This window comes from Miniopterus schreibersii, assembly GCF_964146895.1.
Source record: "Miniopterus schreibersii genome assembly, chromosome: 2".
NCBI classification, from domain to species: Eukaryota; Metazoa; Chordata; class Mammalia; order Chiroptera; family Miniopteridae; genus Miniopterus; species Miniopterus schreibersii.
In genome coordinates this window covers 25,966,684-25,992,977 of record NC_138102.1, presented here as the reverse complement: position 1 = coordinate 25,992,977, position 26,294 = coordinate 25,966,684, and the positions used below count along the sequence as shown (strand labels likewise).

The 26,294-nt window shown below is 48.9% G+C and overlaps 1 protein-coding gene across 11 annotated transcripts in view; it reads left to right on the top strand.

The window, feature by feature from the left end:
- MCF2L (MCF.2 cell line derived transforming sequence like) overlaps window positions 1-26,294 on the top strand; it is a 168,298-nt gene that overhangs the window by 53,480 nt on the left and 88,524 nt on the right. For 4 of the 11 annotated variants that reach the window (XM_081128677.1, XM_081128672.1, XM_081128686.1 and 1 more), the window contains exon 1: window positions 2,851-3,099. The exons of 4 other annotated variants lie outside the window; for them this stretch is intronic. In XM_081128677.1, the coding sequence (XP_080984803.1) occupies window positions 3,021-3,099 (79 nt within the window). In that variant the 5' untranslated portion in view covers window positions 2,851-3,020. Of the gene's footprint in view, window positions 1-2,850; window positions 3,100-19,320; window positions 19,880-26,294 lie in introns of those variants that run through there. 3 more of the 11 variants (XM_081128673.1, XM_081128680.1, XM_081128675.1) reach the window with 2 other exon arrangements.

Below are 26,294 nucleotides of genomic sequence, written 5' to 3'. Positions count from 1 at the left end.
TCAGGCTAAGATTCTTCATGCCATGCTGGGTTTGGGACCTTACCTAACTGTCCCTATCTAACTGCAAGTCACATTGAGGATTACATTACAATTGAGATGTGACATTTCTCTAAAGCAAACAGTTGTTCTCTAGATCTGTGTTTGTACACATCTGAGTTTGAATTCTGCCTCTGCCACTTACAGCTGTGTGACCTGGGGCAACTTACTGAACTACTCTGTGTTTTCTTTTGTATAACAGGGTAAAAATAGTGCCCATCTGCTAGATCCTTGTGAAGATTACATCAATTCACACCATGTGAGTTTAGGAAAGTCAGTACTCAATAAACATTGGGTGGTATTGTATGATTGTTATACTTTAAGCAAATAGTAAATGATTTTTATAGAAGGCACCATTTGTGTTATAATTTAACGAGATAGTAAAGGTTTGATAGAGACTGAGAGAGTTTGAGAGAGAGAGAGAGAAGAGGAGGGAGATTTATATCAAGTGACTGGCTCACACAATTGTGGGGGCTGGTAGGTCTAAAACCTGCAGGGCAGGCCACATGCTGGAGACCCAGGGAAGAGCCCATGTTGCAGCTCAAGTCTGAAGTCAATCTAGAGGCAGAATGCCCTCTTCCTCTGGGGAGATCAGTCTTTTTCTCTTAGAGCCTTCAACTGATTGGATGAGGCCCACCCACATTAGGAAGGATGATTTGCTTTACTCACAACCCACTGAATTTAAATGGTTTGGGAAATTCAAACAAGAAATTAGATCTACAAAACACCCTCAAGGGAGCAGCCAGAGTAGTGTTTGGTCAAACATCTGGGCACTGAGGCCTGGCCAAGTTGACACGTAAGAGCAAGCATCACAGGTGCCATCAGACTCAACCCTGAAGCAGAGCTGGAGTTAGCCGCTTGGGCCAGGAAATGTCAGCAGCCAGAAGTATTTCAGGGTGGGTCCAGGAAAGAAGCTGAGAGTGTGACTGGAGAATGGGAGTCAGTCAGAGCAGAGTGGGCAGAAGGCTTTGCCTTTTTCTTTGCTTTGATTTTGGTTTAAAGATGGGATAAGCTCTCACAGTGAGCGGTTTTCAAAATGTGGACCAGCAGCATCCCCATCACCTGGGATCTTGTTAGAAATGCATATTCCTACCCTCCCCCACCAACACTGGATCACAAACTCTGGTCATCTGGATTAACAAGCCTTTGGGGGCAATTCCAGTGAGCCTCAGGTTTGAGCACCACTTGAGTACACGTCTGTGCTGGAAGAGGCATGAACCAGGCAAAGGGGGGAAATGGAGACGCCTGGGAGAGGGGATGTCCTGGCAGTGTGTCTGCAGAGACCTGGGGGCCAGTTTTGGTCAAGGATAAGTGTGGGTGTCAAGGACAAGTGTGGGTGTCCTTGCCTCTGGAGTGACAGGAAGGTGGATGCCACCCACTTCACTTTGGGGAGGAAAGAGCCTGCATTTTAGGACACTGGTTCAGGTGACTGGCCTTCCTGAAGTCAGAGGCAGGTGGTGGTAATGGGGAGGGGGGATGAATGATTGCGTCTGGCTCATGTGGCCATAGCAAAGCTCGGTTTTGCTTCAGCGAAGGTCAGACCAGGACATTTGTCCACATGCCCACTGTCTCCCCTGCAGTGAGGCCTATCCAGACCCCTCCCCTCATTGGGCTCGACTTTGAACCATAAAAAACTGCTGATATTCAATGGTTTTGATGTTAAAAACAAAACATTTTTTTTTAGTTTTACCCACACCTTTCCTGCGTGGTTATTACACCTTCATTTCATCTTGCGATGGTTTGTTTGCATATCTTCCTTGTGCCCATGAGCTTGCTGAGGACAAATCCTGTGTCACCTCATCTTCTCACCCCTCAGTCCAGCTCTTGGTGCCTGACAGCCACCACGCCGAGATGTTGGCACACACATTGTATTGACATGAGCAGCAGTTTGAATCTCTGCCATTCCTTGTTTGAATTTCCCAAACCATTCATAGAAATAGGCACTTCTTCCTGAAATACTCCTGCTACCTGGAATGCCAACCACAAAAGGATGGCAAGCCCCTTGGGCGGCAGAGGCCCCATCCAGGGCCCAGTGTGCACACCCGTGTTCTTCTTGCACGTCCTTGGGATGTGGCAGCCATAGCCTTGCACACGCGTGACTCGCATCTGCAGGCACTGAGGTGTAGAGTGCACACAGTGGCTTCGTGCCAACCATGGTGAGGTCGGAGGGCCTGCAGCGCGTGCTCCCCTCCCCGCCTGCGTCCTTGGGCAGGCTGCGCCGCTCCGGGAGCAGCCGGTGCACCCAGCTACCGGAGGACCCACCAAGGACCCAAGGACCCACCGCCTTGGGGCTGCCCGGTCAGCATGCGGCGGCGCGGGGAGGGTGCGCTCGGCTGCTGCGGCCTCTGCACCTGCCCAGGGACTGCTGGAGGTAAAGGGGGGCGGGCAGGTTCCGGGGCTGTCTTTGCAGTGGCCTCTCCCGAAGTCCCTCCTTCCTCTCCGGTCGGGGGAGGGGGCGCAGCGAGCCCAGGCTGGGAAGGGTGGGCGGGCTGCACCTCTGAGCCGGGGAGGGCTGCGGGCTGAGATCCCCGCGGGGTGCGCCCGCGAACTGTCGGGCGATCGGTGGGCGCACACACTTGGGTTCCAGGTTGCTGGGGTGGGTGCGCGCGCAGGGCTCCCTGGTGACCTTGGGGGTGCACACTTGGGGCTCCCAGGTGACTTTGGGGGTGCACACGCGGGGCTTCCAGGTGACCGCGGGAATGCACACGCAAGGCTTCCAGGTGACCGCGGGGGTGCACGAAGAGCTCCCCGGTGGCCGCGGGGACACGCGGGGCGGGCGTGCTTCCGCTTCCGCCGAGCAGCCCCCACCCTGGCGCAGGGCGCGCCCCTTGGCGGGGCTTGGGACCAATCGAGGGAAGGGAGGCGCTGCCGGGCCCCCCCAGCCTCGCGGCCGCGCCCCCTCCCCACTCGTGCTACCCCACCCATGAAGCACCTTCTGGTGCAGAGGAAAGCAGCTGCAGAGGATCGTTTTGTTCTGCCGGAGGATGAGGTTTTGGCTGAGAAATGAAGAGATGGCTTTGGAAGAAATGGTGCAGAGATTAAATGCGGTTTCCAAGAACACTGGTAGGAGGAGCTGCTAGCCTTGAATTCTGTGTTCTTAAGCCTGACATCATGTGCTGAATCGTAGGGATATGCATCTGATATTTTTGTATAACAGCCTTCATTTTCCCCCTAGCAGTAATAACAGGAAAGAGCAGCTATGATAGGCATTTGTCTGGTAGCGGATAGGTTTCCATGGACAGTCAGCGTGGTTTTATTCTGCCTCGGATAGTTACAGTAATTGCAGATTGGTGACACAGGCTTTCTAGGAGATCCCAGATTTGTATGTGGAGCGGTTGGCTGAAATCGGCTCGTTCAACCTGCATTTCAGTTGCATTTGCAACGCTAGCAATGGAGAAAGCATCAGTATTCGTGGATTGAAAATAGTCTGAGCCGACGGCTTTTCGCACCTGGTGTGGGGATGGAGACACCAGCTCATTTTGAGGAGGAAAAATCCAGATTAATCAGGTGGTTCTTTTATCCACTAAATATAGTTTCACCTAAGACAAATGTTTGAAAATGGTGTGAATGGAGAGTGGAAGTATAGCATCCTTGGACATTCATTTTCTGTGTTAATTGAAAGGTTAATTGAAGATAAGCCTCTAGGAGCAGTTCAGATGGATTCATTTAGGTTTAAGAAAAAACTGGCCTGGCAGTGTCTTGCTATTGGCTTTCGATCAGTCACATCTGAGTTTTCCTGCTGCACTGTGCAGAAGGGGAACAGTCGGCATTAGCTAGCTTTCCTTGAAATGAAGAGGAAAGAATCCTGTATCATTAAAAGTGAGTTGTCAGATTTTTGCCTGATATTGTCATATGTTATGTTATATACCATTACCTTGTTGTCTAAACAAGACTTTCGTGAGAGATTAGATTTTGTCAGATACATGGTTTAGGTGTGGTATCCTTTCTTTCCTCTCTCTTTCCCTCTCTTTCTCCCCCCCTCCCATAAGTGGGAGACCCCAGTGGCTTCTGAGAGCAAAGCAATGATGAAATCAGCATAAGCACCATTGTGTGTGATGGTCTAACCAAGACTTTGAGTGACATTCAGTTTTTAATGGTGATTTTTGTGATTAAAGCTACTGGATTTATTGTATATGGGCCAAAAGAAAATAAAACCATTTTTATGCCATCTGGCCCCTTATTCTTAGAAAGGTAGCGAGCCCCCTTTTTCTGAAACACAAGTCGCATTTTGCTTGGTGCAGGATTTGGCGTGTGGCTGAGGTGAAGGGCACAGTGGACCGCAAATCCGCAGGGGTGCTCCCACTGGCCCTGCAGGGGGAGGGACAGCTCTTCACACCCTCTGCATTGGGCCAAGAGTCAGGATTACAGAGTGGGAACTGTTCCAAGAGTGATGTCATTCCCTAGGTTTTAGGGATGGAGGTTTTTCCTTGAGCTCTGAAAGACGCATGTGCATTTTGAAATGTTAAAAGGCTGTCTCTGAAGAGCAGGAATGACATTGACCACTCACGGACTGTGTATAGCGAGCCAAGCCCTTATCTTGACCATGGTCTCACTCTAAGCAGAAACTCTCCGATGTATGTCCTCTGACACATCTGTGCTGCCAGCAACTGCAGATTTCACCAAGACTCTTAAATCCAGGTCAACAGATAGCTGGCTTTATGAATATCCAATATCATTTTGTTAGGGGCGAGGACCCCTGCATGCGTACCCCCGCCTACCTCCCACTCACACTGCCTCTTCCTTCGGCACAAATCCGTTTTTCACCCATTCTCCATGTGAGGCGCCACTGAACGGAGGCTGCGAGACATGGGCTGGGGAGGCTGTTTCCCATCTGTGTTGACACAGTGCCATCCAGCGAGCATGGGGAGGGGATGTAGGCCCATGTCAGCCTACTCATTGACTCAGGTCTAAATCCCAGGCATCTCCCCAAAAGAATTCCCCGTCTGTAGCAGAATGGCTTTTACCTGGAGGTCGTAGAGTTGTTCCGCCTCCAGGGTGATTTGGTATCAGTGGCAGGTGTGGGCTGGAGGTGCCACGACATTGGGCTGCATGTTGGTGTAGAGGTTCAGGGCAGGGGGCCTGATGCACTCAGGACAGGGTCAGAGCGGAGGGCTTGGGTTCAGCGACCGTGCACAGAGCTTCAGGGCTATTTCACCTGCATGGAGTTGGGCCCTTCATGGCTCTACCCTGAACCGACAGGCATTTTACCTTTGTCCACTGTTCTGGAAATGCTGCTGCTTTATTTTACATTCAGATATATAGGTTGCTCCTGCTCAGCAAGGACGTACATTATCTAGGTTAGTCTGCGTGCAAAGGACAAAGCACACTGACCAGATGGTCTGTGAATCTCTTTCTTGACCTTGAGAATTTAAGTTGTATATATTCTTGAACCTGATCTTTAACCACAAGGCCAGGAGCACTTTCCAGTGGCAAGAGCTCCCCTTCTGTGTGGTAGGGCTCCGTGCCCAGCATTTCCATTATTTTGGTTTTCTCTTTATATTTGTAGTAATTGGTGAAAAAGTGATAAAATCTGTGGGAGAAATGCTAATGGATCTAGTTGATTTAAGCATTTTCTGAATGCAGAACAGTGGTCCTCAGACTAGAGTTTCTGAATTATCTGGAGAGAATCATCAGATTCCTGGGCCCCACTCCCGGAGTTTCTGGCTCAGGAAGTCTGGGGCAGCACCTGGGAATTTGCATTTTTAAGTTCTCAGGTGATGCTTATGGTGCTAGCCCAGGAACCGCACGCGGAGAATCACTGCAGTAGAAGTCCTTAAATCCAGTGCCACCTTCTTCATTAGTTAACCTTGAGCAAAATGGGTGAGAATGGATGGGTGGATGGATGGATAGATGGACAGTAAAAATATAAGCTATAACATATTTTGAATTTGTAATACCTCCCCCCCCTCCCCCAAGGACTAACAACTTTTAGCTCTTCACATGTTGAAGGAAGAAATCCTTGGTTTGCATCAGGACATGAGTGAGAGTGGGGGAGGGGTGCTGATGAGCCTGCCTACTCGGTGGGAGTTCAGCCATGGGCACTCATGCTCTTTGGCCCAAACACCTTCCTTCCTGCCCGTCCTGCCCCATCTCCTCAGCTGCCACACCAAGCGTACCACAGCCAAGAAGCTAAATTTCAACTGATATCACAGCTGCTAACTCAGACGTTTTAGAAGGATGGGGACATTGTCCCAGTGCTATCATTGTAGCAACATCCAAGTAACTAGTGTCCAGCCTCCTGACATGTTCCTTGTAAAGAACCCAAGCATCCCACAGTGCTCTTCTCTGTGTGCCACATCCAAATTCGGTCGCAAGGAGAAGTGAGACATTTTTTAGCGGATTCTGTTGCTGAGATCTCTAGAGAACCCTGAAGTCGGAAAATGGAGGGAGCTTTTGTGACAGACCTGACCTGTGACATTGCTTTGGAGCATAAATAGATGTTGGATGAAAGGATAAGAACATAGAACAAGCCCAAATATGTAGAAAGTGCTCTGTGGGGGAGATGATGTGGCCACATTCTTGCCTTTAATTGTGGAGCCTGTACCCTGCATAAGGGATCTTAGTTTTCTGTATTCTGGGTTTTCCTAAGGAAACTGTTTAGTTCTGCAGCTGTTAATTGTTACTGTCTTAATGGAAGCCCCATAGTTCTGCCCCTGGGGTCCCTTGATCCCCCACCTAGGACAGACTGGCTCCAGCCAAGCACATGCCCACCTCTGCCTGTGTCATCCCCCATCTCTGGCCCACAGAGAGCTGTGCCCGCGGGTCATCTCTGGTCTCATGTTGGAAAGTGTCCTGCTCCTGTCAGAGAACTCCCCTCGCACTTAAGGGCTCTGCTGTCGGGCTTCCTTCCCTTCCCCAGTGGCAGGGCTTGTTGTGACTCGTCTGCTTCCAGGGTCCCTGATGATGCCCACTCCCTGTGGCCCTGGGAGGAGCCCGGCTACCCTACTCCCCGCTCAACCCCAGTCAGTCCTGGGAGGGGTCTGCTTGGTTAATACATGAAAATAAATAGTTAACCCAGAAATTCCAAAACATACCCTAAGAACTTTTTGTGTAAAATATGTACAAGCTTTTGGAAGATTCTTCTGTGCCTGATACGGCTATTCATATTTGCATCATGGAGTCGGGAAGTCCTGTGTGAGGCTGGAACAGCAAGAAGGCAGGGTAGCCAGTGGGGAGGAGCCTGGAGTGAGAGCAGAGGGGGTCAGGCCAGTGTACTAGTCAGATCCTGCTGCTGTAGCAAAGGTACCAGAAATCGGGAGGTTTAAACAAACCTTTATTTCTCACAGCTCTGGAGGCAGGAAGTTTGAGGTCAAGGTGTCAGCTGGGCTGTTTCTCCTGAGGCCTCCCTCCTTGGCTTGGAGATGGCCATCTTCCTCTCATGTCCTCACGTGTCCTCACGTGGCCTTCCCTCTCTGCATGTCTGCATCCTGATCTCTTCTCATAAGGACACTCGTCACACTGGATTAGGGCCCACCCTAATGGCCTCGTTTTACCTTAATTATATCTTTAAAGGCCCTATCTTCAAATACAGTCGCATTCTGAGGTCCTGAGGATTGGACTTCAATGTCTGGATTTTGGAGGGACACAGTTCATCCCATGACAGCCAGAATGCATGTGAACTGCGGGACCACAGCTCCAACCTCAGACTGTGAGGGCAATCAGAGGCCTTTGAGACAGTTAAGCAGAATTGTGATATGATCTCATCTAGGTTTTTAAAGGCTCACCTGGATACTTGTTGAAAAGAGAGAGGGACCCATGCGAAAGGGAGGCTACTGCCCGGTTCAGGTCCAGGGAAAGGTAGACAGCCACTGTCACCAGGGTAGCAGGCATCCAGGTGGCAGGTGGTGCGGACAGCAAGGATCTGGACATGTTTTGAAGGTGGGCCTGACCAAGCTAGATGTGGGCAATGAGAGGAAAAGAAGAGGCCCATGAGGCCCATGTGCCATTACCTGAACCACCAGGCTGCTCACCGCTCTCCAGTCATAAACCCTTCCCAGGAAGATGATGTCTGGCTGAGATGTGCTTAGTGTGGCAGCAGGTTGGGGCCTGAAGGACCAGAGTATCAAGAATGAGATTTAAAGGGTAAGAAGGTTTCCAGGACATCCTTGGAGGTAGAGTGGTCTGACGCTGCCCAATTGCTCCTGTCAGGAACGGATTCCTTCGAGGGTGACTCAGCTGGGGGGGGGGGGGGGGGGCATTGGCGTGCACATTTCTACACGGAAATGTTCATGACACTGAACTTAAGAGCTTTAAATGCAGTGTCCGGCAGCATTAAACTCCGCCCAGCATGGTTTCCATCGGGGGCATTAGGACCCCCACCCATGCCTGTCTTCTGCCTCAGTAACGGAATTCTTAGGACTCGTTTTTTCAAATCCATTTTTAAAACATGTTGAGGCCCTTTAGGAAGAAAACCATACAGATGAGTGAGATGGACATTGATGAGGGGTGCTCGAATATTTTGTAATGTGTAATTTAGATTTCTGATTAGACAGGTGTGACTATGAAATATGGGAACTATTTTAAAAAATAAACAAATAGCTTACATAGGAAATTTTTTACGGATCTTGTTAGCAGGGATTCAGGAATGAGTTTTGGAGATTCTGAGCATAAAGAGAAGCTTGTGGCATGAAATTAGTGATTTATTCTTTTTTAGAATTGTCCATTGGAGGTGTTACTGGTTTCCTCCATCTAACACAAGGTTCTCAGAGTGTGGTCTTGGACCAGGTATCACCTGGAAGCTTGTTAGAAATGCAGATTCTCAGGGCTCAGCCCAGCCAGGTGAGTCTGATTCCCCAAGCTTGAGGCTAACACAAGTTCTGGGAGGGCACCAAAGCTCAGGTCAGTGGGAAGATGAGAGCCGGGCACCCAGGTCCTTCAGTGGACTCCAGAAACAGAATCAAATGAGAAACAGGGTGGACACCTTGGGCCTGTGCCTCCCCTGTCTGGAACTCCTGCTCACCCTCTAGCTAATTCGGGGTCCTACCTCAGGAACCAGCTTAGGGTTGGCTCCCCTGAGGCTTTGTCCTCTGGTCCACATGGCTCTGTTATCCATGTGCTCCTGTGCTCCCACTCTTGGGTGCGGTGCTGTCCCCACTGTACTGTCTGCTTGGTGGCTCCTTTGCCACATCCATCAGTTCACTGAGTCTAGACAATGCCCTTTTTGACTTCGTGTCCCCAGGCCTGGCACTGAAATGTCCTTCATGTGTGTTGAACTAGCAAGCTGTAGAAAGCACATGTTGATGTGAATTGAGAAATTGTGGCAAGTAGATGAAGCACCTAAAGATGAAATATTTGTGAATACTTTACTGATTTTCAAAAAGAAAATGTGTTATTGAAAAAACTACAAATTAATTATCTCAACCTTCACAAATGATTGGAAAAACTGTGAGTCCATACAAAGGAAAGCGATCATCTTCAGCTACCAGCAAAGATACACTAAGTTCTTAATAAACTAACTTTTTATGAGAGTATGAGAGTAAAAGTCAAAGGAACTTCATATTGTGGTGTCTGGATTTTGAGACAGGCTTTCTTTACATCCTTTGTTGTCTTCCATGAACAAAGAGGAGAGAGAGTGACCATAAGATATTGAGATTATTTGTATTATTTTTTAGCAAGCACTCACTCTCCCCTTCCACTATGGGCAGAGCACGTGTCCCCCTTTGACTTGCACTTGGCTATGTGACTGGCCTTGGCAGATCTGTTACTTTCATGTGATTGCACAATGGGCTCCCCAGTGATCCCTCATGAAAATATACCCAGGGCAGCCGTGGCTCCTCCAGCCTGGGTCCAAAATGAGGTCTGTGGAGCAGAACCACCTACATAGAGTTGTGAACATGAGAATAATACTTACCATTTTTATGGCATTGAGTTGGGGGCAGCTTGTTATGCAGCATTAGTATGGCATTTGCAGACTGATACGATAGCATGGTTTGAATAGTCAGCTGAACAACCAGCCATCCAATGGGAGAATGGCAGTCCTCAGGGTGATTCCATTGTCTTCTCATTTTTAAATTACATATTGAAATGTTCCCTTTAACTATTGTTGGAAAACAGAAGACCTACCAGAAACTCATACATGCCCACCCAGCATTCCAGCCACTGTCCAGAGGGAAAAGGAGTGGAGGTGTTCTCTTGGTCTCCAGGTAGTAGAGTTAAGAGCAGTGGATCAATGAGTAGAAATTATAGGAAGCACATTTTGACTAAAAGGAACTATTTTTCCAAAGGACTTCAAACACAGAGTGCCTCATGAGCATGTTCCTAGGCTGTTGAAATGGAGATGGTAAGTGCTGTCCCCTAGACTCTGAGGGAGCCCAGCTGGGGACCTGTAGTAGCCATGGCAGCTCTCAGATTCAGTGCCTTTTAAATTGCTAGTCCTGCTCAAAATATTTTTTAAATGTCTCTGAGATTTCCATGTTCAATGGTTACCAAAAAAATGAGTGTCAGCTGTTTGTAAAAAGTAACGACTCTTGGTGATTGAAAAGACATGTTCAAAAGACACTATGTACACTTTATGGTACAGTTAAGTCCTCGCTTAATGTCCTCAGTAGGTTCTGTGACTTTAAGAGAAATGAAACCAATTTTACCACAAGCTTTTTAATGAATATAATGAGTTAACTTCCTACGTTATCTCATCAACATTATAACCAAATAATGTGTACTAAATGATGCTATCAAGGACCTGATGCATAATGGAGACCTTGCAGGCAATTCCAAACAAAATGCTTTAAGCATTTTGAAGAGAGCAATCTTAATTTGGACTTGTAGAAATCAACCACATTCATGCTTCTACGTGCGCTTGCTAATTATTCCTTTATTTAAGCAAAACAAACAAACAAACAAACAAATGTAAACTGTTTTAATTTTAGTGGGTCTTATGTTGGTGGTACCACATCCATAAATTCAACATGATTCTTGCCATGGGTTTCCCTCCTCCTCCTTCCCGTGTCCAGTGTCTCCAGATGGCGGGCACATTGTCAGAGTCCTCCCATATCTTTGCTCAATACACAGCCTCCCTCCTCCCAGAACCAATTCCTGGACCAGTCAGCTTTCCTGGCCTTCCTCACCTTATTTCCACGTAGCCCCCGTGTAGCATTTCATCATGTGCTGTTTGCATCATCTATTAATCACTTGGCAGATCAGTGTTGTCCTCCCTACTACATTTAAAGCTCCATGAGAACACTGACCATGTTCCAGACTCTTGCGAGCCTCCCCCGGGACCATGTGGTGCTGCATCTACAAAGGCCACTCAGGGTGGCTGGTTTGCTCCAGACTTTACTCAATTCATGTATTCTTAGCAGCTCCTTTGGCAAACCCTGGTGAGAGAACCTTTGCTGTTGGTCATCTGCAGCAGCTTAATACTGAAAATTCTCTCCAGAATCAGACTTTTAGGAACTAGTAAATATAAAAACATGACCTGAGAAACCCTTCTTTTGTTATAATTAATAACAATCAATAAACATTGCCATGAAAAGCGTTCTGATCCTCAGCTATTCGTGAAATAGTAAACACATTTTCCCTGGAAGAGAATAACTTTAACAGTCCCTAAGGGTCCATTGATTCACAATTTAACCAAATGTAGTCTTCTGCAGCTTGATTATGCACACTGAGGCCGCCTGTCATGCACCTGCTCATTTCCTCCTGTCACACACATACAGGTATAGCTATGATTGGAAGCTCTATCTGTCTAAGCTCAGATTTATCACTAGAATTATCATCTTTATGTAAGTATATTGCATTAATCCTTGCAGTTGGATTTGTACTATTACAAACAGTATTTTCACACTTCTGTATCTCTCTTCTTTCTTAAATTTATCTTTATTGTTGAAAGTATTACAGGTGTCCCATTTTTCCTGCCCAATTGAGCGCCTCCACCTCCCTCCCACCCCCTCCCCAGGCCTTCACTCTGTTATTGACTATGTCCATGGGTTAGGCTTATATGCATATAACTTCTTTGGTTAATCTCTTCCCACCCTCCACCCCTTCCCTCTTCCCTCTGAAATATGATCGTCTGTTGCATGTGTCAATGTCTCTGGATCTATTTAGTTCATCAGATTCTTTTGTTCATTAGCTTCTTCTTAAAGAAGACCCTTCAACATTTCCTGTAGTGCTGATCTGGTGGTGACGAACTCTTTTAGCTTTTTCTTGTCTGAGAAGCTCTTTATCTGACCTTCAATTCTAAATGATAGCTTTGCTGGGTAGAGCAATCTTGGTTATAGTTCCGTTTTTCATCACTTTGAATATTTCTTGCCACTCCCTTCTGGCCTGCAAGGTTTCTGTTGAGAAATCAGCTGACAGTCATATGGGTGCTCCCTTGTAGTTAACTAACTGCTTTTCTCTTGCTGCTTTTAAGATTCTCTCTTTGCCTTTAACCTTTGGCATTTTTATTATGATGTGTCTTGCTGTGGGCCTCTTTGGGTTCCTCTTGTTTGGGACCCTCTGTGCTTCCTGGACTTGTAAGTTTATTTCTTTCCCCAGGTAGGGGAAGTTTTCTGTAATTATTTTTCAAATAGGTTTTCAATTTCTTGGTCTCTTTCTTCTCCTTCTGGCACCCCAATAATTCAAATGTTGGGCCTCTTGGAGTTGTCCCAGAGGCTCCTTATACTATCTTCATATTTCTGGATTCTTTTTTCTTTTTGCTCTTCTGGTTGGGTGTTTTTTGCTTCCTCATGTTCCAAATTGCTGATTTGATTCTCAGCATCCTCTACTCTACTGTTGATTCCCTGTAAATTATTCTTCATTTCAGTTTGTGTAGCCTTCATTTCAAATTGGTACTTTATTATGTCATCAATTTTCTCAGTTATTTTCGTATAACTCTTACTAATATGGTTGAGCATCTTTATAAACAAAATTCTGAACTTTGTATCTGTTAGCTTGCTTGGATCTATTTCAATTAGTTCCTCTTCTAGAGATTTCCTCTGTTCTTTCCTTTGTGACATGTTTCTTTGCCTCCACATTTTGGCTGCTTCCAGGTGCTTGTTTCTATATATTAGGTAGAGCTGCTATGTCTCCTGGAATTTGTAGAGTGGCTTTGTGTAGTAGGTGTCCTGTAGGGTCCAGTGGCTCAGCCTCCCCAGTCACCTGAGCTGGGCCTTCTAGGTGCTCCCCTGTATGGGCCGTGTGCACTGTCCTGTTGTAGTTGAGCCTTGGTTGCTGTTGGCGTCACTGGGAGGAATTGACCCCCAGACCAATCAGCTGAGAGGACCAGCTGCAACTACAGCCAAAGAGCTGCTGTGCTGGAGACACCCCTATGGAGCAGGACTTACTTCAGGGGAGCTTTGGTGTTCACCAAGTGTGCCCCTTGAGTGTGTCACTCGTGGATGTGGTAGGGCTGTAATCCAGCGTGGTCGAGTCTGAGCACCAGGTGCACTGTCTCTGGGGCCTCCCTGGAGGTGCAAAGTCAGCCTGTGCCTGTGCCTTGCCCAGGGCTCCCCAGCATGAGCTACACAGCAAACCGTAGTTGGCTGCTACTTGTGCTGGGCTTGGAGGTGTCCAGGAGAGGCCAAGCTATGAGCCAGTGCAGGCTGCCGCTATTGCCAGGCCTGGGGCCACTTATCAAGCTGTATGGGGCCTGCTGCTGCTTGTTTGAGAGATTTTAGGAAAGTCCTAAGCATGAAGGATCGAGAGGCCGCTTGCACAGAAAAGCCCCTGGAAATGGCCTGGATGAGCCGCAGGTGGGGAGGGGCGGGGCCTCCGGGAATCATGGGGCGGGGCCAAAGGTGTGAGTCAGGTGCTGGCGATTCAAACATGGCGCCTGCCTGCCGGCTGTGTGCGGGGAGGACACGCCAAAGGAGCCATGGCCTCCGCCAGCCCTTCTGCCTGGGAGGAAGCCGCCCTCCGCCTCTCGCCCGGATCTCAGGCAGGTTAGTTCCTCCCCGAGTGTCCCGGGTCCTTTCAGGCTGCTGCCTGGTGCTGGGCTCAGAGGGAGCGTCCGAGTGAGTCCGTGCCGGGCCCTTTAGAGGAGCTGCTGGGGCTCCCGCAGCCCCCGCGACCCTCAGGGACAGTCCCCGCTGGTTTCACAGCCCGGAGTTGTGGGGACGTCTCTTCCTGGTCCTGGAGCCCTGGGCTGGGGGCTGGTGTGGGGCTGGGACCCCTCACTCCCCCGGGAAACCTCCACTGCCGAGATTCCCTCCCAGGTTTTAACCGCGGCACCGGGTGTGGGCCCGCGGCCGCGTCTCCACGATTCAGCCTCGATCCGCCCGCGTCTCCGCCCCTCCTACCACTCTCGGTGCTGCTTCAGTTCCCTGGTTTTAGGGTTTCTGTGCAGCCAGATCTCAGGAGGCTCTGAGTGACGGTGGTTCTGTATTTAGTTGTGATTTTGATGTGGTTGCGGGAGGCGGCGGGTGCAGCTGTGACCTACGCCGCCATCTTGTGTCCTCCCCCCCACTTCTGTATTTCTGATCAACTAAGAATGTGTCTGGTCACATTCATTTTATACCTCTGGTTTTACAGGAAGAAGTATTCGTTGTATCTTTCAAAACAAGCTATTGCAGTTGTCTGATGCACACGTACAAAAATATAGTTGCCTAAATTTTAAATCTAGTTAAGTGCCGAAGTTAAAGTACAGGCAACGTTCTTGTAGTACTATTTGGCTAAAATGTGTAATGAGGGTTTCGGCCTTGGGGGATAATAATAATAATAATGATAACAGCTCCACTGCAGAGAGCAAATGTGAGCGTCAGAAACCGAAACCACCGACTGGAGCCATAACCTTGGGTTCAAACCCCAGCTCTGCCACCTGTGGGCATGGGGTGCTTCAGTTTCCCCACATGTAAAGTGGATCCGTGAGAGCAGCTTCCTTGTCGGGTTACTGTGAAGAGCAAGTGCGTTAAATTCACATGAAAAGCACTGAGAGCTGCCTGCAGGCAGGAAGCTCTCAGCAAATGCTTCTCCATGCCTTTGTCACACGTGAACGTGCTTAGTGAGTGCCTGGCTCTTGTGCTTCGTACATGTCGCTGCCATTATTATTATTATTACATATCATCAAGTATGTTTTTTGTTGAACAATCCCAGTAATGAAGCATGGGGAGATTTTCCAGGCGAGTGAGAAGAAAAGGGAGGCATCTGAGAGACTGTGGCTTGGGGAAGAAGGGACGTGTTAGGGGCCGTGCATCTAGATGGGATTCTCCAAAGGGGAGCTGTTGACACAGAGAACACCACTGGATCCGGGCTTCAGCACACAGCTCTTTAGGACGGAGTTTCAGTGTAGAGAGTGCTTTCTTCTTTCCCTTAGAGGAGCATTTGTCCCAGCTTAAACCCCAAAAGATACACAAATACTGAGAGGAAATGAGCTTTAGGAAGGAGACCTTCAAGACAATTTAAAGATGTAAGTTTGACGATACAAAAGAGCGAATGCACTTCCTAAATTTTAGAAATCAAATGGTTTATGTGTATCTAAATTAGGATTTCAGCAAATGTTCTAGGGTTTAGCTTCATTTCATTATTAATAGTATTAAAGAAATGAATCTAATCCCCAAAGCATGAAAACCAATTTCTTATTTTTATAGTCATACCACATGGCTGTGACACTTAATTCACCCAAGGGAAGAGCTAGCATTGTTTCATCGATGACATTTTGGGCAGGATTTTATGGATGGTGAACTAATGTCCCAAATATGACTTCACTTTTTGTAAGGATGCTTTGTCTTTAAAGCAAAAAAATTTTTTAAGTGTTTTGATTTCTGAATCCTTAAGAAGGGAGACTATGTCATTTGATACTCAAAGGGTAATAAAATACAGAAAGTTGTCGAATGCACATAGATGTTAGGTCTCCATGATTTATCAGTTTTGTAATTTTATGCCTCCATCAGTTCTGCAAGGGCTAAAATTTTTACTGTTTTCTGAAATCCAGTCCTTAGCATTATCAGCACCACTCATTCATAAGGACACATTCAGTCACCCACTCACCAGACGCATAGAGAGAGTCTGCTGTGTGCCAATGTGTGCACCCTTGTAGAACGTGACCGTGAGGACCTGCCTGGATCTGGAAGCTTCACCAAGAACAATCTCCAGACAAACCAGCGCTTAACGTGATAAGTGTTAGAACCTCATGTGGAAAGTAGAAATGAGCATTTTGACACGCTGCATGTTTATTCCCAGGGTAGGGAAAACCTTCATTTAAAATTTGGCCCAGCCCAGCCAGGCATGGCTCAGTGGTTGAGCATCGACCTAGGATCTAGGAGATCACAGTCCGATTCCTGGTCAGGGCACATGCCCCGGTTTGTGGGCTCCATCCCCAGCAGGGGCCCTGCAGGAGGCAGCCGATCAATGACTCTGTCATCACTGATGTTTCTATCTCTCTCTCCCTCTCCCTTCCTCTCTCTGAAATCAATAAAGATATATTTAAAAAAGAAAATTTGGCCCAGCCACGCCCCAATCTATCTTTGAAAGATTATTGCAAACACAGCTTAGAAAGGACCTCAATCACCTGTCATCTGTCATGAGTTCTAAATGCATATGACTTCGGCATAATCCCTAAAGTTTGTCATGATTGGTCAGTTGTGATGTATCCTTTGTTTTAAAAAAATTAAGGAAGCATCCCAACTCGAAACCTTCCATTAAACCTTGAACAATTTAGTAGCAACTAGCAGTGTGGCTCCTTCAGGAACTGTCGTCAGGTCGGGCGTCGAGGTTGTGGCCAAGGGCAGTGCCAGGTGAGGGGGCCGGTACTCAGCCCTGAACAGGAGGAGGGTTCACAGGTGTGTGGCTACCTGTGGACCTCAGGGATTCCCAGACTCGGGAAAGATTATACAGCACAAGGAGAACAAACCATCTACGCACAGCCAGGTCGGGGTGCCAGGCACCAGGTTCGGCGAAAGACCCAGATAAAGGATAAAGTGAGAAGTGGAAGCAGCACATGTTCGCAGGAGAGAGGCGTGCGTGGCGGGGAGCGGGGCGCCTCGGGTGCGGTGTGCAGTGCCCGCCTGCGCCAGCCTCAAGGAATTAATTCACTGAGTGCAAGCATCCTGTGTGGCTTTCTGTACACGGTTTTCTGAAAAGAGAGAAGACACTCTTTTGTACCTGAGTCAAGTGTGGCTTAAATGGAGCAGCTCAGCCGGCGGCCACCTCCCTGCCTGCATCAGCCCTGAAGAACTGAATTTTGTATTACCCAGCATCTCATTTGGTTGAAGACTGTGCTAAATAACTCCCTGCTCTCCTGACATGATTAATTTAAGACGCTTTTTACTGCCAAATATTGTGCCATTTATTGATACGAAATTAACAATAGCTTGAGGTCATCTTGTATAAAATATACTCTTGGGGTATAAAATAAAAGTCAGTCCACTTGTCAAGTAGCCTGATTCCTTCAGCTTCCCCAAGCCTCACCCAACACACCTAGCGAGGACCAGCGTCGTGTGAGGGGGAACTTAGATCTCAAGTGTTTTTTGTATTTTTTTCACTGGGGAGCTATCAAGGAGCTTAGGGGAGGACATGCCTATTAACTGCCGGGAAAATCCCATAGAGTTTTCAAGATGTTTGCCAAACCCAGGGGCTGCAAACGTACAAGATAAAGAAAGTAACAGATTGTGAGTGAGGCTGATATTCGGAACTGACTTTTTGGAAAAGGTTTTAATTAGTAACATCTTTAGAACATATTTAGATACTTAGGGGAAATTAAACTGTCTGCATGAGCACACATGTGTGTGTTCTGACTTACTAGCTGCTCCGGGAATGGTCCTGACATTCTAGATTTTCACAGTTTTCTCTGCACATCTTAACATTTATGGGGGGGGAAGGGAAAGACACACAGAGATAGTCAGTCCCAGCCTCAGAAATGACACATGACAGACCCTCATTGCCATTGGTAATCACCTCCTGGCAAGCTGCTTCTGTGGACACGAAGCAACCGCATTTCCGAGGGTCTTTTCCTGGGGTCCCGTGGACCGAGCCTAATTGAAGGATCCCTGGCCACGGGAAGAGGACCTGTGTCCTGGACATGCCACATCAAACACGCCATCTGTTTCCTCCTGTTTGTGTGCTGGGATGGGCCTCTGCTTGGAAGCCAGTGTGAAGGGGCAGAAATGAAAACCGGTGCTCCTGACAGCCCCAGTTGCTGAGGCTTTGATTCTTGGTCGCGGTTTCCCTTGGCCTCTGGGTGGAGGAAGTGTTGACTGTGACTTTCCAGGCTCTGAGCAGGGTTTTCCCCTTGTGTCTTCTTAAGGATGCAGCACAGGGAGCTAGCTTTGCTCCCTGAGTCCTCGGGGTGGCCCCAGAGGCCAGCTTGCCACACCCACAGGTACCAGGTGGGCATGGAAGGTGGTGGAAGGAAAGTTAGAGTGGCCAGCACCTGTCCTCCTGCCCTTTTTCATCTCTTGACAACTTTAGTGTTCAGACGTGCAAATCTCCAGGCCATCAAGGAGAGTGCTGGGCAGAATCCCTGTCCTGTGGAAAGATGGAAACAGACACCAAAGCTGCATCCCTTAGGGATCAAGGAAGCACAGGTTCCCGGAACCAAGCCTGTCCCCTGGGCTTCACAGTGTACAGCAGGAAGGACACATCAGCCTATGAGCACTCATGGGAGGAGGGGTGCACCTTGAAAGACTAAAATTAAATAAAATACATTATCTTGCTGTAAGCTGGAGATGCCTGCCCTAATCATATTAGCTTATGAAAGGGCAACCATGGTGCACGGGAGAAAACATGGTCTTTCAGACAGACCTAAGTGCTAACCTCTGTCACTCTCTTATTCTGTAAACTTCAGCATATAACAAGCACACTTAAGCCCTTTGAGCCTCAGGGTTATATTTTAAATGGCACTGAAATTTACTGCCTGTCGAGTTGGAGGCGAGGATCCAAAACACCAGAGAGCGCCCAGGGCAAAGCTGGCACACAGCAGGCAGCAGCTCTGGGGCAAGAGGAGCATCCCTGGTGGCTGTCGTTGGGCAGTCCTTAACCCTACCACCATCCCAGGGAAGTTGCATGGACACCAGGGTCAGGAGCCGCTGGGCTTGGGGCAGGTTCAGCCTCTCTTTGTGGAAAGTGTCAGCTTGCCAAGCAAAACGGCGTTACCATTTCCTTTTCCTAAGCCGGACAACAGACGGGAGTAACAGACGGCGGAACTTCCAGTTTATTTCAAGAAAGCCTGGGGCCGCTTCCCCTCCCTTCCTCCTGCCTTGTAGTTGTACAGTTGTTTGTTTGAACTTGAGACTTCCTGAGCTTGGAAGGTGTTTTTGGCTTGGGCAGCCCGAGCAGCTCCTTGACACTCGGAGCTCCAGCCAGCACAAGCCCCCCTTTCTAAGGAAGGAAACGCCCAGAACTTGCAAATAGATTGTCAGGGTGCGGCCTTGCCCCCACTCTGCAGGAGTCTTTCTCTGATACCACAGGCATTTTCTCTCTCTGCCCATCCTGCAAGGTGTGGAGGGCAGGCCGGCGCTGGGGTCCGTCTCTGTGGGTTGGCCCTCCTTTCGCAGGTGGCAGGAGGCAGGCCGGAGGCAAGAGCGGTTCTGAGCTGCTGTCCCGAGTGTACTGTCGGTGCAGGTGGTCCTTCGGAGTGAGGCCTGGAGTTGGAGACTGGGGACTCCAGGGAACAGACTTGACTCGACGCCCTGGTCACTAGAGATTGTGCGTCCAGCTCAGCTGGCAGGGCAGCACCGGGTGCCCTCACCCACGTCCTCGGCGCCTGCAAGGTGGTGGAAACCACGTCACTCTGGCCCAGGGGCTGCACTGGGCCCTCCTATGAGCCTATCCTAAAGAATCGAAACTTCCACTGCTGCTGCTGCGTGTGCCTGGTGGAGAGACAAGGTGATGGCTGAGAGGGGAACATCGCGGAGAGCTCCAGGGGGCCCCCAACGTCGATTCTGGCTGCCGACCCGGAGGCGCCGGGGGACCTCGAGGCGCCCACAGCCCGGTGAGGCGGGATAGGGTGGCACCATCCAGGGGGCACAGGAACTGGCTCCAAGTGTCCCCTTAGCAGGCGCGCATTTCCCTGAACATTTCTTTAACTAAAAAATGTTTGTTATTTGCAAGACTTTTTAAAAAGGTTAGAAATGACATGTTGGGCAATTTTCTCTGAAGCCAGACTTCGGGTCTAGTTTTATTTTATTTCCTTTGTGTTCTGGTTCTGAAGAATCTGCACTCACGAATCTCTCGCTGCTTTGGTTGGATGACAGTGGGGCAGACACAGGAAAATATATTTGTAAGGATAGAGCAGAGCCTCCTCACATCCTGCCCAGTGGCTGAGCTCCTGTTCTCTGCAGCCAGGTATCAGAGAGTCAATGAGCCAGACTCGGCAGGCGGTCACCTACCAAGGAGCACAGGCTGCCTCTGAGCTAGTTTCTCTCTCTGACTGGCAAGGTTTTTACTAGAAGGAGGGCATGGGAGCTTCGAGCATTTGCTCAGCCAGACGGCACAATTGAAATTCTCACAGGTCTCAAAATGATGTTTTTACAAATTGACTTCCAAAGGAGCAGGGATGTTCTAATAGACTGAGTTGGAGAAAAGAGCCTTGTCACCCATTTCTGTTCCTTCCTCCCAGGAGCACCCCTGCCCTTCTTCAGGAACCTGAAAACAGGAGATTTGCTGTTGAACTTGCAGCAGCATCTGACTCCGTGACCCAGGGCAGGCTGTGGGACATTGCTAGGATGTCAGGGTGGCATCTATCCCCTGGACAGATGCCCTAATGTAACATGCAAGGCTTCAGAAATAACAGGTCATAGCCAGTCCCATGCCTTTCCATGGTTTGGGGACCCCAGGGCTCTCTCCCTTTGAGGAAGGTTCAGCAGCCCACTTGGGCTGGCAAGTTAGCATCAGGGAGAGGATAAGAGAAGCCTGTGCAGAACCAATAAACCTGAGTAAAACCTTCCCTGACCTCGGATGTAGGGGTCTCCACCAGCGGTACCCCCTGGGCAGGGCGGAGCCTGTGGCCCTGGTATGGCTGGTGGCCCTGGGGGTGGACTCAGCCAAGGGTAGGAGAGCCTCCCTCAGTTTCCCTTTGGGGTGGAATGGAACCCACACACTGAAAGCCTGACTGGTTCCACTTCTTGGTTGTGATTCTGAGCTCAGCTGCCTCGGTACAAATCATTCAGGGTTAACATGACAAGGTTTTGACATTCTCACCGAGTCCATTGACTTCTGCCCTAACACAGAGTGAGTGGGGTGGTTATGAGGGGCATTGTGTGGACCCCTGGCCCTGCCTAGCATATGCCATGGGTGTGAAGACTTCGTTTCTGCCTCTTCAGTCCTCCCAAGCCCGCAGTCTGGAGGGCTCTCAACACAGTTTGGGTGGGGTGTCCCGAGTTGTCTGACCAGACCCACCCTGGTCATGGGGATCTGTGCTGTGGCTCTGTTAGGGTGGCACCGAGGACCCCTGACTGTGAAAGGACTGAATTATCACCCCGATGCCTGGAGGCTTAGAGGGGGCGGGTGATGGCAAGGCCTGAGTCTGCCCCCCACTCACCAGCCATGCCTGGGCAAGTGGATCTACTCTTCCAGGAGTGTCCCCTTGGGGGAAGTGGGATCCCCAGAGTATCCTGTCTCTGAAATGAAGGCCTCCAGGGTGACCCTTCCCTGTGAGATGGGGCCCCCAAGGTATCCCTTTACCATAAAATGGGGGCCTCCAGGGCATCCCCTTGCTGAGAAATGGGAGCCCTTGGTGCTGGGGTCATTGCTGAGCCAGTACAGAGGTAAGGAGGAGAGAGGGTGCCATCTGACTTGAATGGCTTCTCTTATAATCATTAGCACTCTTGAGATGCCTGTATTGCTGTGGCTCTGCCTATTGATAATCAGGACCTAAGGTACATGACAGGCAACTAAGTGATTTGTGACATGAGGCCCAGGGTCAGCATGGCTCCATGCAGCTGTGCTGGGTCCCTGCACTGCTCAGTCTCCCACCTCCCTGCACTATCCTTCCCTTGGCCTCCTTGCACTGTCCAGCTTCCCTGCATGAGCACAGCCTAGCATTTCCCAGCTAAGTCCCAGTGACCTACAGGAGTGGTCACCAAGCTCTCAGATACCTGTTGCTTAAATTTTCCTTACTCCCAGAGAAGTGGTCCAGCCTGGGCATTCCTTCCTGCCTGTGAGTATGTCCTGGTTCCTTCCTCGAAAACCCAGGTGTACATGCGTGTCTGAGTCAGGCTGGCCTGTGGGTCCCCATGGACAGACCTCCCCAGGCACTGCAGCTCTTTTCCTTGGGTTGAGCATTGAAAGAAGAATCTTCAGGTCAAGAGATGATTCAACAGTCAGACTTCCCACTCCAAGTACAGGAAAAGTATAATTGCAAGACTGTAGTTTTCTTTGATAACCAAAAACAGATGTGATACCAATTAATTAAGTGGAAGTCAGGGATAGCCTCTTGAATGTCACCTCTTATCTGTCCTACTTTCAGAAATAGAATAATACCTACAGTGGGTACTTGAATGCGTAGGGAGGAGTATCCACTCCTGCTCTTCTGCCCTGGGACATTAGTTTTGAAAAGCCAAGAAAACCAATAGTTTTACTTAGAATTGAAAAATTCTCTTTTTAGAAACATGTTTCAGGTTGACACAGACAATGTTAAACAGAACCAGAATTAGTTAAAAGAAGCAAATAAATATATTCAAGACAACTGGGTGAATTGATCGCTGCAAGTGAGCCCCAAATTTCTCTTTGAGCTTCCTGGTAGCTAATGCAAAAAGGGAAAATGTTTAGATTCAAGGTACATGCAAAAAAAAAAGTTCTCCTGGAAGGAATTCTGGAGGAAACCAATAACTTAACTGCGTACACTGGAAATGTTGGATCATTCAATGGGTGATACCTTTGGAATATTTCCTTTCTTTTGGAAAATCAATGCACCTAAAAATGTTGAAAACATAACACTACATTTCAGTGAGACCCTTTCCAAAGTAAGCCAAGAAAACAGTATGATTCTAGCATTTGCCGAAAGTGGGAATCTGACCTGCAACTTACACTGTCTCTCAGCAAGACGAGCTTCTGTCTGTGCCAGGCTGAACCTTAGAGCAGGCGGCCTGCCAGATGTGAGGCTGACGTTCCCTGTGACCTGGGAGGCAGAGGCCCATGTCTGTGCTGAGGCCAGCAGTGAGGAGTGAGGATGCCTGAGGAGGAGTCCGAGGTTTCTTGTAAGTAGCTGTAAGTGAACATAAGCATTTGGGGAAAAGGCGTTGATACTTGGCCACTGGAACCATTGCATCTCGCCCATAATGGCCTTTATGTTTGCAAACCTGGTTTTCATCTTTTCAGGAGCTACAGAAAGCAGAGGGGAAGCACGAATCCTCACTGTTGCTCTCTTTGACTTTTGGAACTCGCAGGTGAGCTGGTGAGACCTGAAAAGACAAGAAGAGAGCGTGCTGTTTTATTTAAAGTGTGCTTATTCAGAGAAGAAGTACTTGTGTCGAGATACTTCCTTAGGGACTCTAGTCAACTTTTTTGTAAGGAAACGTTTCCTGGTTGAAGAAATCTGGTTATTATTATTATTATTATTATTTAATATATCAGGCGACTTGGTGGAAGTCACTACTTCTGGCCTCCTACCCCAACCTCCCAGGCCAACTTGGCTCAGGCCCAAGGAGAGTGCAGAGCTGGGTGGGAGGGGGCGCTGATATTTCTGCTCTTTGGGGAGCCCTGGAGCTGCAGGTCCAAATCGCACAGCCCACAGCCCTCCAGCTCCATTGTCTGAGCAGCTTGGGCTCCAGTGTGTAATGGGGCATATCACTGGGTATCTGCAGGTTGGGGTGTATGGACTCTGTCTGTGGCTTTGATCTCTGAGCGTGAAGTGAAAAGAAATCTTTTCCATTGTCCCCGTGGAACCCAGATCATGTGGTGGACAGGGCGGGGCAGGGCCAGCTGTGATGGGGTGTGAGGCAGCTAAGCATTCTCGGGGCTCTAAAAGAGGGTGTCCAGGTGGGGGTGCATGCTTTACACCATAGATTGTTAGAGAAACACAGGCCTCGAATGAGAAGCTGAGAAAGGAAGAGAGGGGCATTGGAATATGGTGCCTATATCTCTGCTTTGCTCACTTTTCTTTAAATAAATACAGGCTCCACCTATCTTTGTTCCAGCAAATGTCACTAGTGTCCAGGGAATTGGACTTTATCAGATAGGAGAAGGTAGTGATGCGGAGTCATTCTGGACAGTATTGTCTGATTTAACATTTCTAGCAAATATGCTTCTTTCCCCAGGCAGCATGGAACATACATGTAGCTGTGTTTGACCTTCCCGTTGCCTGCTTAAATGCACAGGGAAGTCACACCAGCAGGTGTCTCTTGTGCCTTGAACTGAGGCCAAGGCGGACCTAGACGTTCTTTTTCTTTCAGTCACCCCGTACCTGGCCAGCTGGTGTCCTGTGTAAATGCTCAGGGTGGAGTGGCAGATGTTGGCCGGCAGGAGATTAATTACCTTTTAATGCTTCGTCTCAGTTCCTGGGTAAAAAACGAAAGTAAAAAGCCAGCTGGTCCCTCGGGCACATTTTAGGGAGCAAAGTTCAGTGGAAGATGGCTAATGGGTAACCACAGGAGGGCTGCAGGATTCACTGGAGGGAAGTCTGTCTCCATGTGTGCTCCTCAGCCATGGGAGAGAGAAATGCAGCCCAAATCTCCGTGCCTGAAATGAAACGCTACTACTTTTTTTCTGAGTGGTGCTCCTGGCTGCTCTCTGTTGCTGAGGGTGAGTTCTTGGGTCCCAGAACCCACTATCCCTTTGGAGTCATCCACAGGGGGTATACTGGGAATGGTCAGAGCTCCTGGCTGTGTGGCCATTGTTTCCATGCAGCAGTTACTTGTGTTATGTGTGCAACATGGAGATGGTTCTTGTATGTTTCTTGTGTTGGTGAGGAAGGATGTCTTCCTGAACGACATGCAGTCTGTCCCCCTGGAGCTTGGAATAGCTCAGGGAGTGGGGATTATGAGTAAATGCACCTCCTTTCACTCAAAGTTATCATTAGATAAGTCTTAAGTCGTGTTATCAGCTACCAAAAACTGATCTCCCTTTGGCTAGCAAGTGTAAGCTCCCTGGCTGGGCTGAGCTTGAGAAGGGAGAGCTTAGCTGGCAGGAGCCCATCAGAGCTGCAGCAGACCCTGTTCCAAGGGTGCCTGATACACGAAGGTGCACATGTAAAATGCAGAGCAGAACAAAAGCCATTAGCTGCGTGGTATTGATTATCTCCTTGACAGAGTGACGCAAGCCTGGTGACTTACTTGTACGGTGAAGTACAGTTCAGTGACACAAAGCTGTGTCCATTGTCAGCTCTCTAGGAAGCTGCAGATCCCAGTGGATCTTCCTGGCACAGTCCCGGCAGAGCTCCAGGGCCATGCACAGGCTGAGCAAGTCTCCTGTCTGGGAAGGGGGTGCCTTCATCCAACCTTGACATTCAGCAAATCTCCTAGAATGTGTTAGTGTACATTGCTCCTGAATTGGCTGAATCCCCGCTTCTTTGTGATGAGAACTCCGATGTCCCCATGATCAAGAGCTGGTCCTGCTGGGGAAGACACAGTCACAGTGAAGAGAGGAGCCCTTGAATGTTTCCTCGGCATTTTATGTGGCTCCTGGTTCTGAGTTCTCACCATCAGACTTAGAGCTTTGCCTTTTATAAAGCTTTGCATCACTCTTTGATCTCAATGTCAGCATTTTATAGACAGGACGGTCAGGTAGTAGCTGTCAGATTTAACACGGCGTGTCCTGGAGGGTTGTTAGGAGAGACCCACAGCGATGGGGAAGTGGACATGGGTGCTGACAGGCAACGGGAGAGTACAGCTTGGGTTTGCTGCCTGGGCCCATGGGTTGGCCAGGCTTCCCAATTGCTCCTGTTACTGTCACGGTAGCAATGGGATACCAAGGATGGGAGGCAGATCAGCAGGTGATTGGGGTGGGCACAGGGAAAGTGGTGGGCCCAGGGCCATGGAATCCACCCGACAACCCCCAGGAGATGGCTGAAAGGGAGGGTCAGGATGGCTGGGCTGGAGCAGAGAGGAAAGCTGGCAGGTGGGAATTCTCGGAAACTTGTGGTCCTGCAGCCTGGGTGAAGAACCTCAAAGGCAGAAGTGAATTTGGCCTCATAGTGGGGGTCTGGGGTAGGAACCTGGGTTCTGCCCAGGAGATCAGTTTTATCTGTTTGTAAAACAGAAACGTGCTTTTCCCTTCAGGGAAATCAAAGCTTCTGTGGAGGTTAAGTTCTGAACTCAGTGATTGGACTCAAGCTGAGTCCGCAGTTGGACGAAATAGCCCTAAATACTTGAGAGAACCACAGTGAAGGAGTTAATTGTGTTAGTTTCCCCCATCTTGGTCCAGCACTGGCTGGCAGCTGAAGGATGTAGCCCATTAGAGGGGACCAGTGT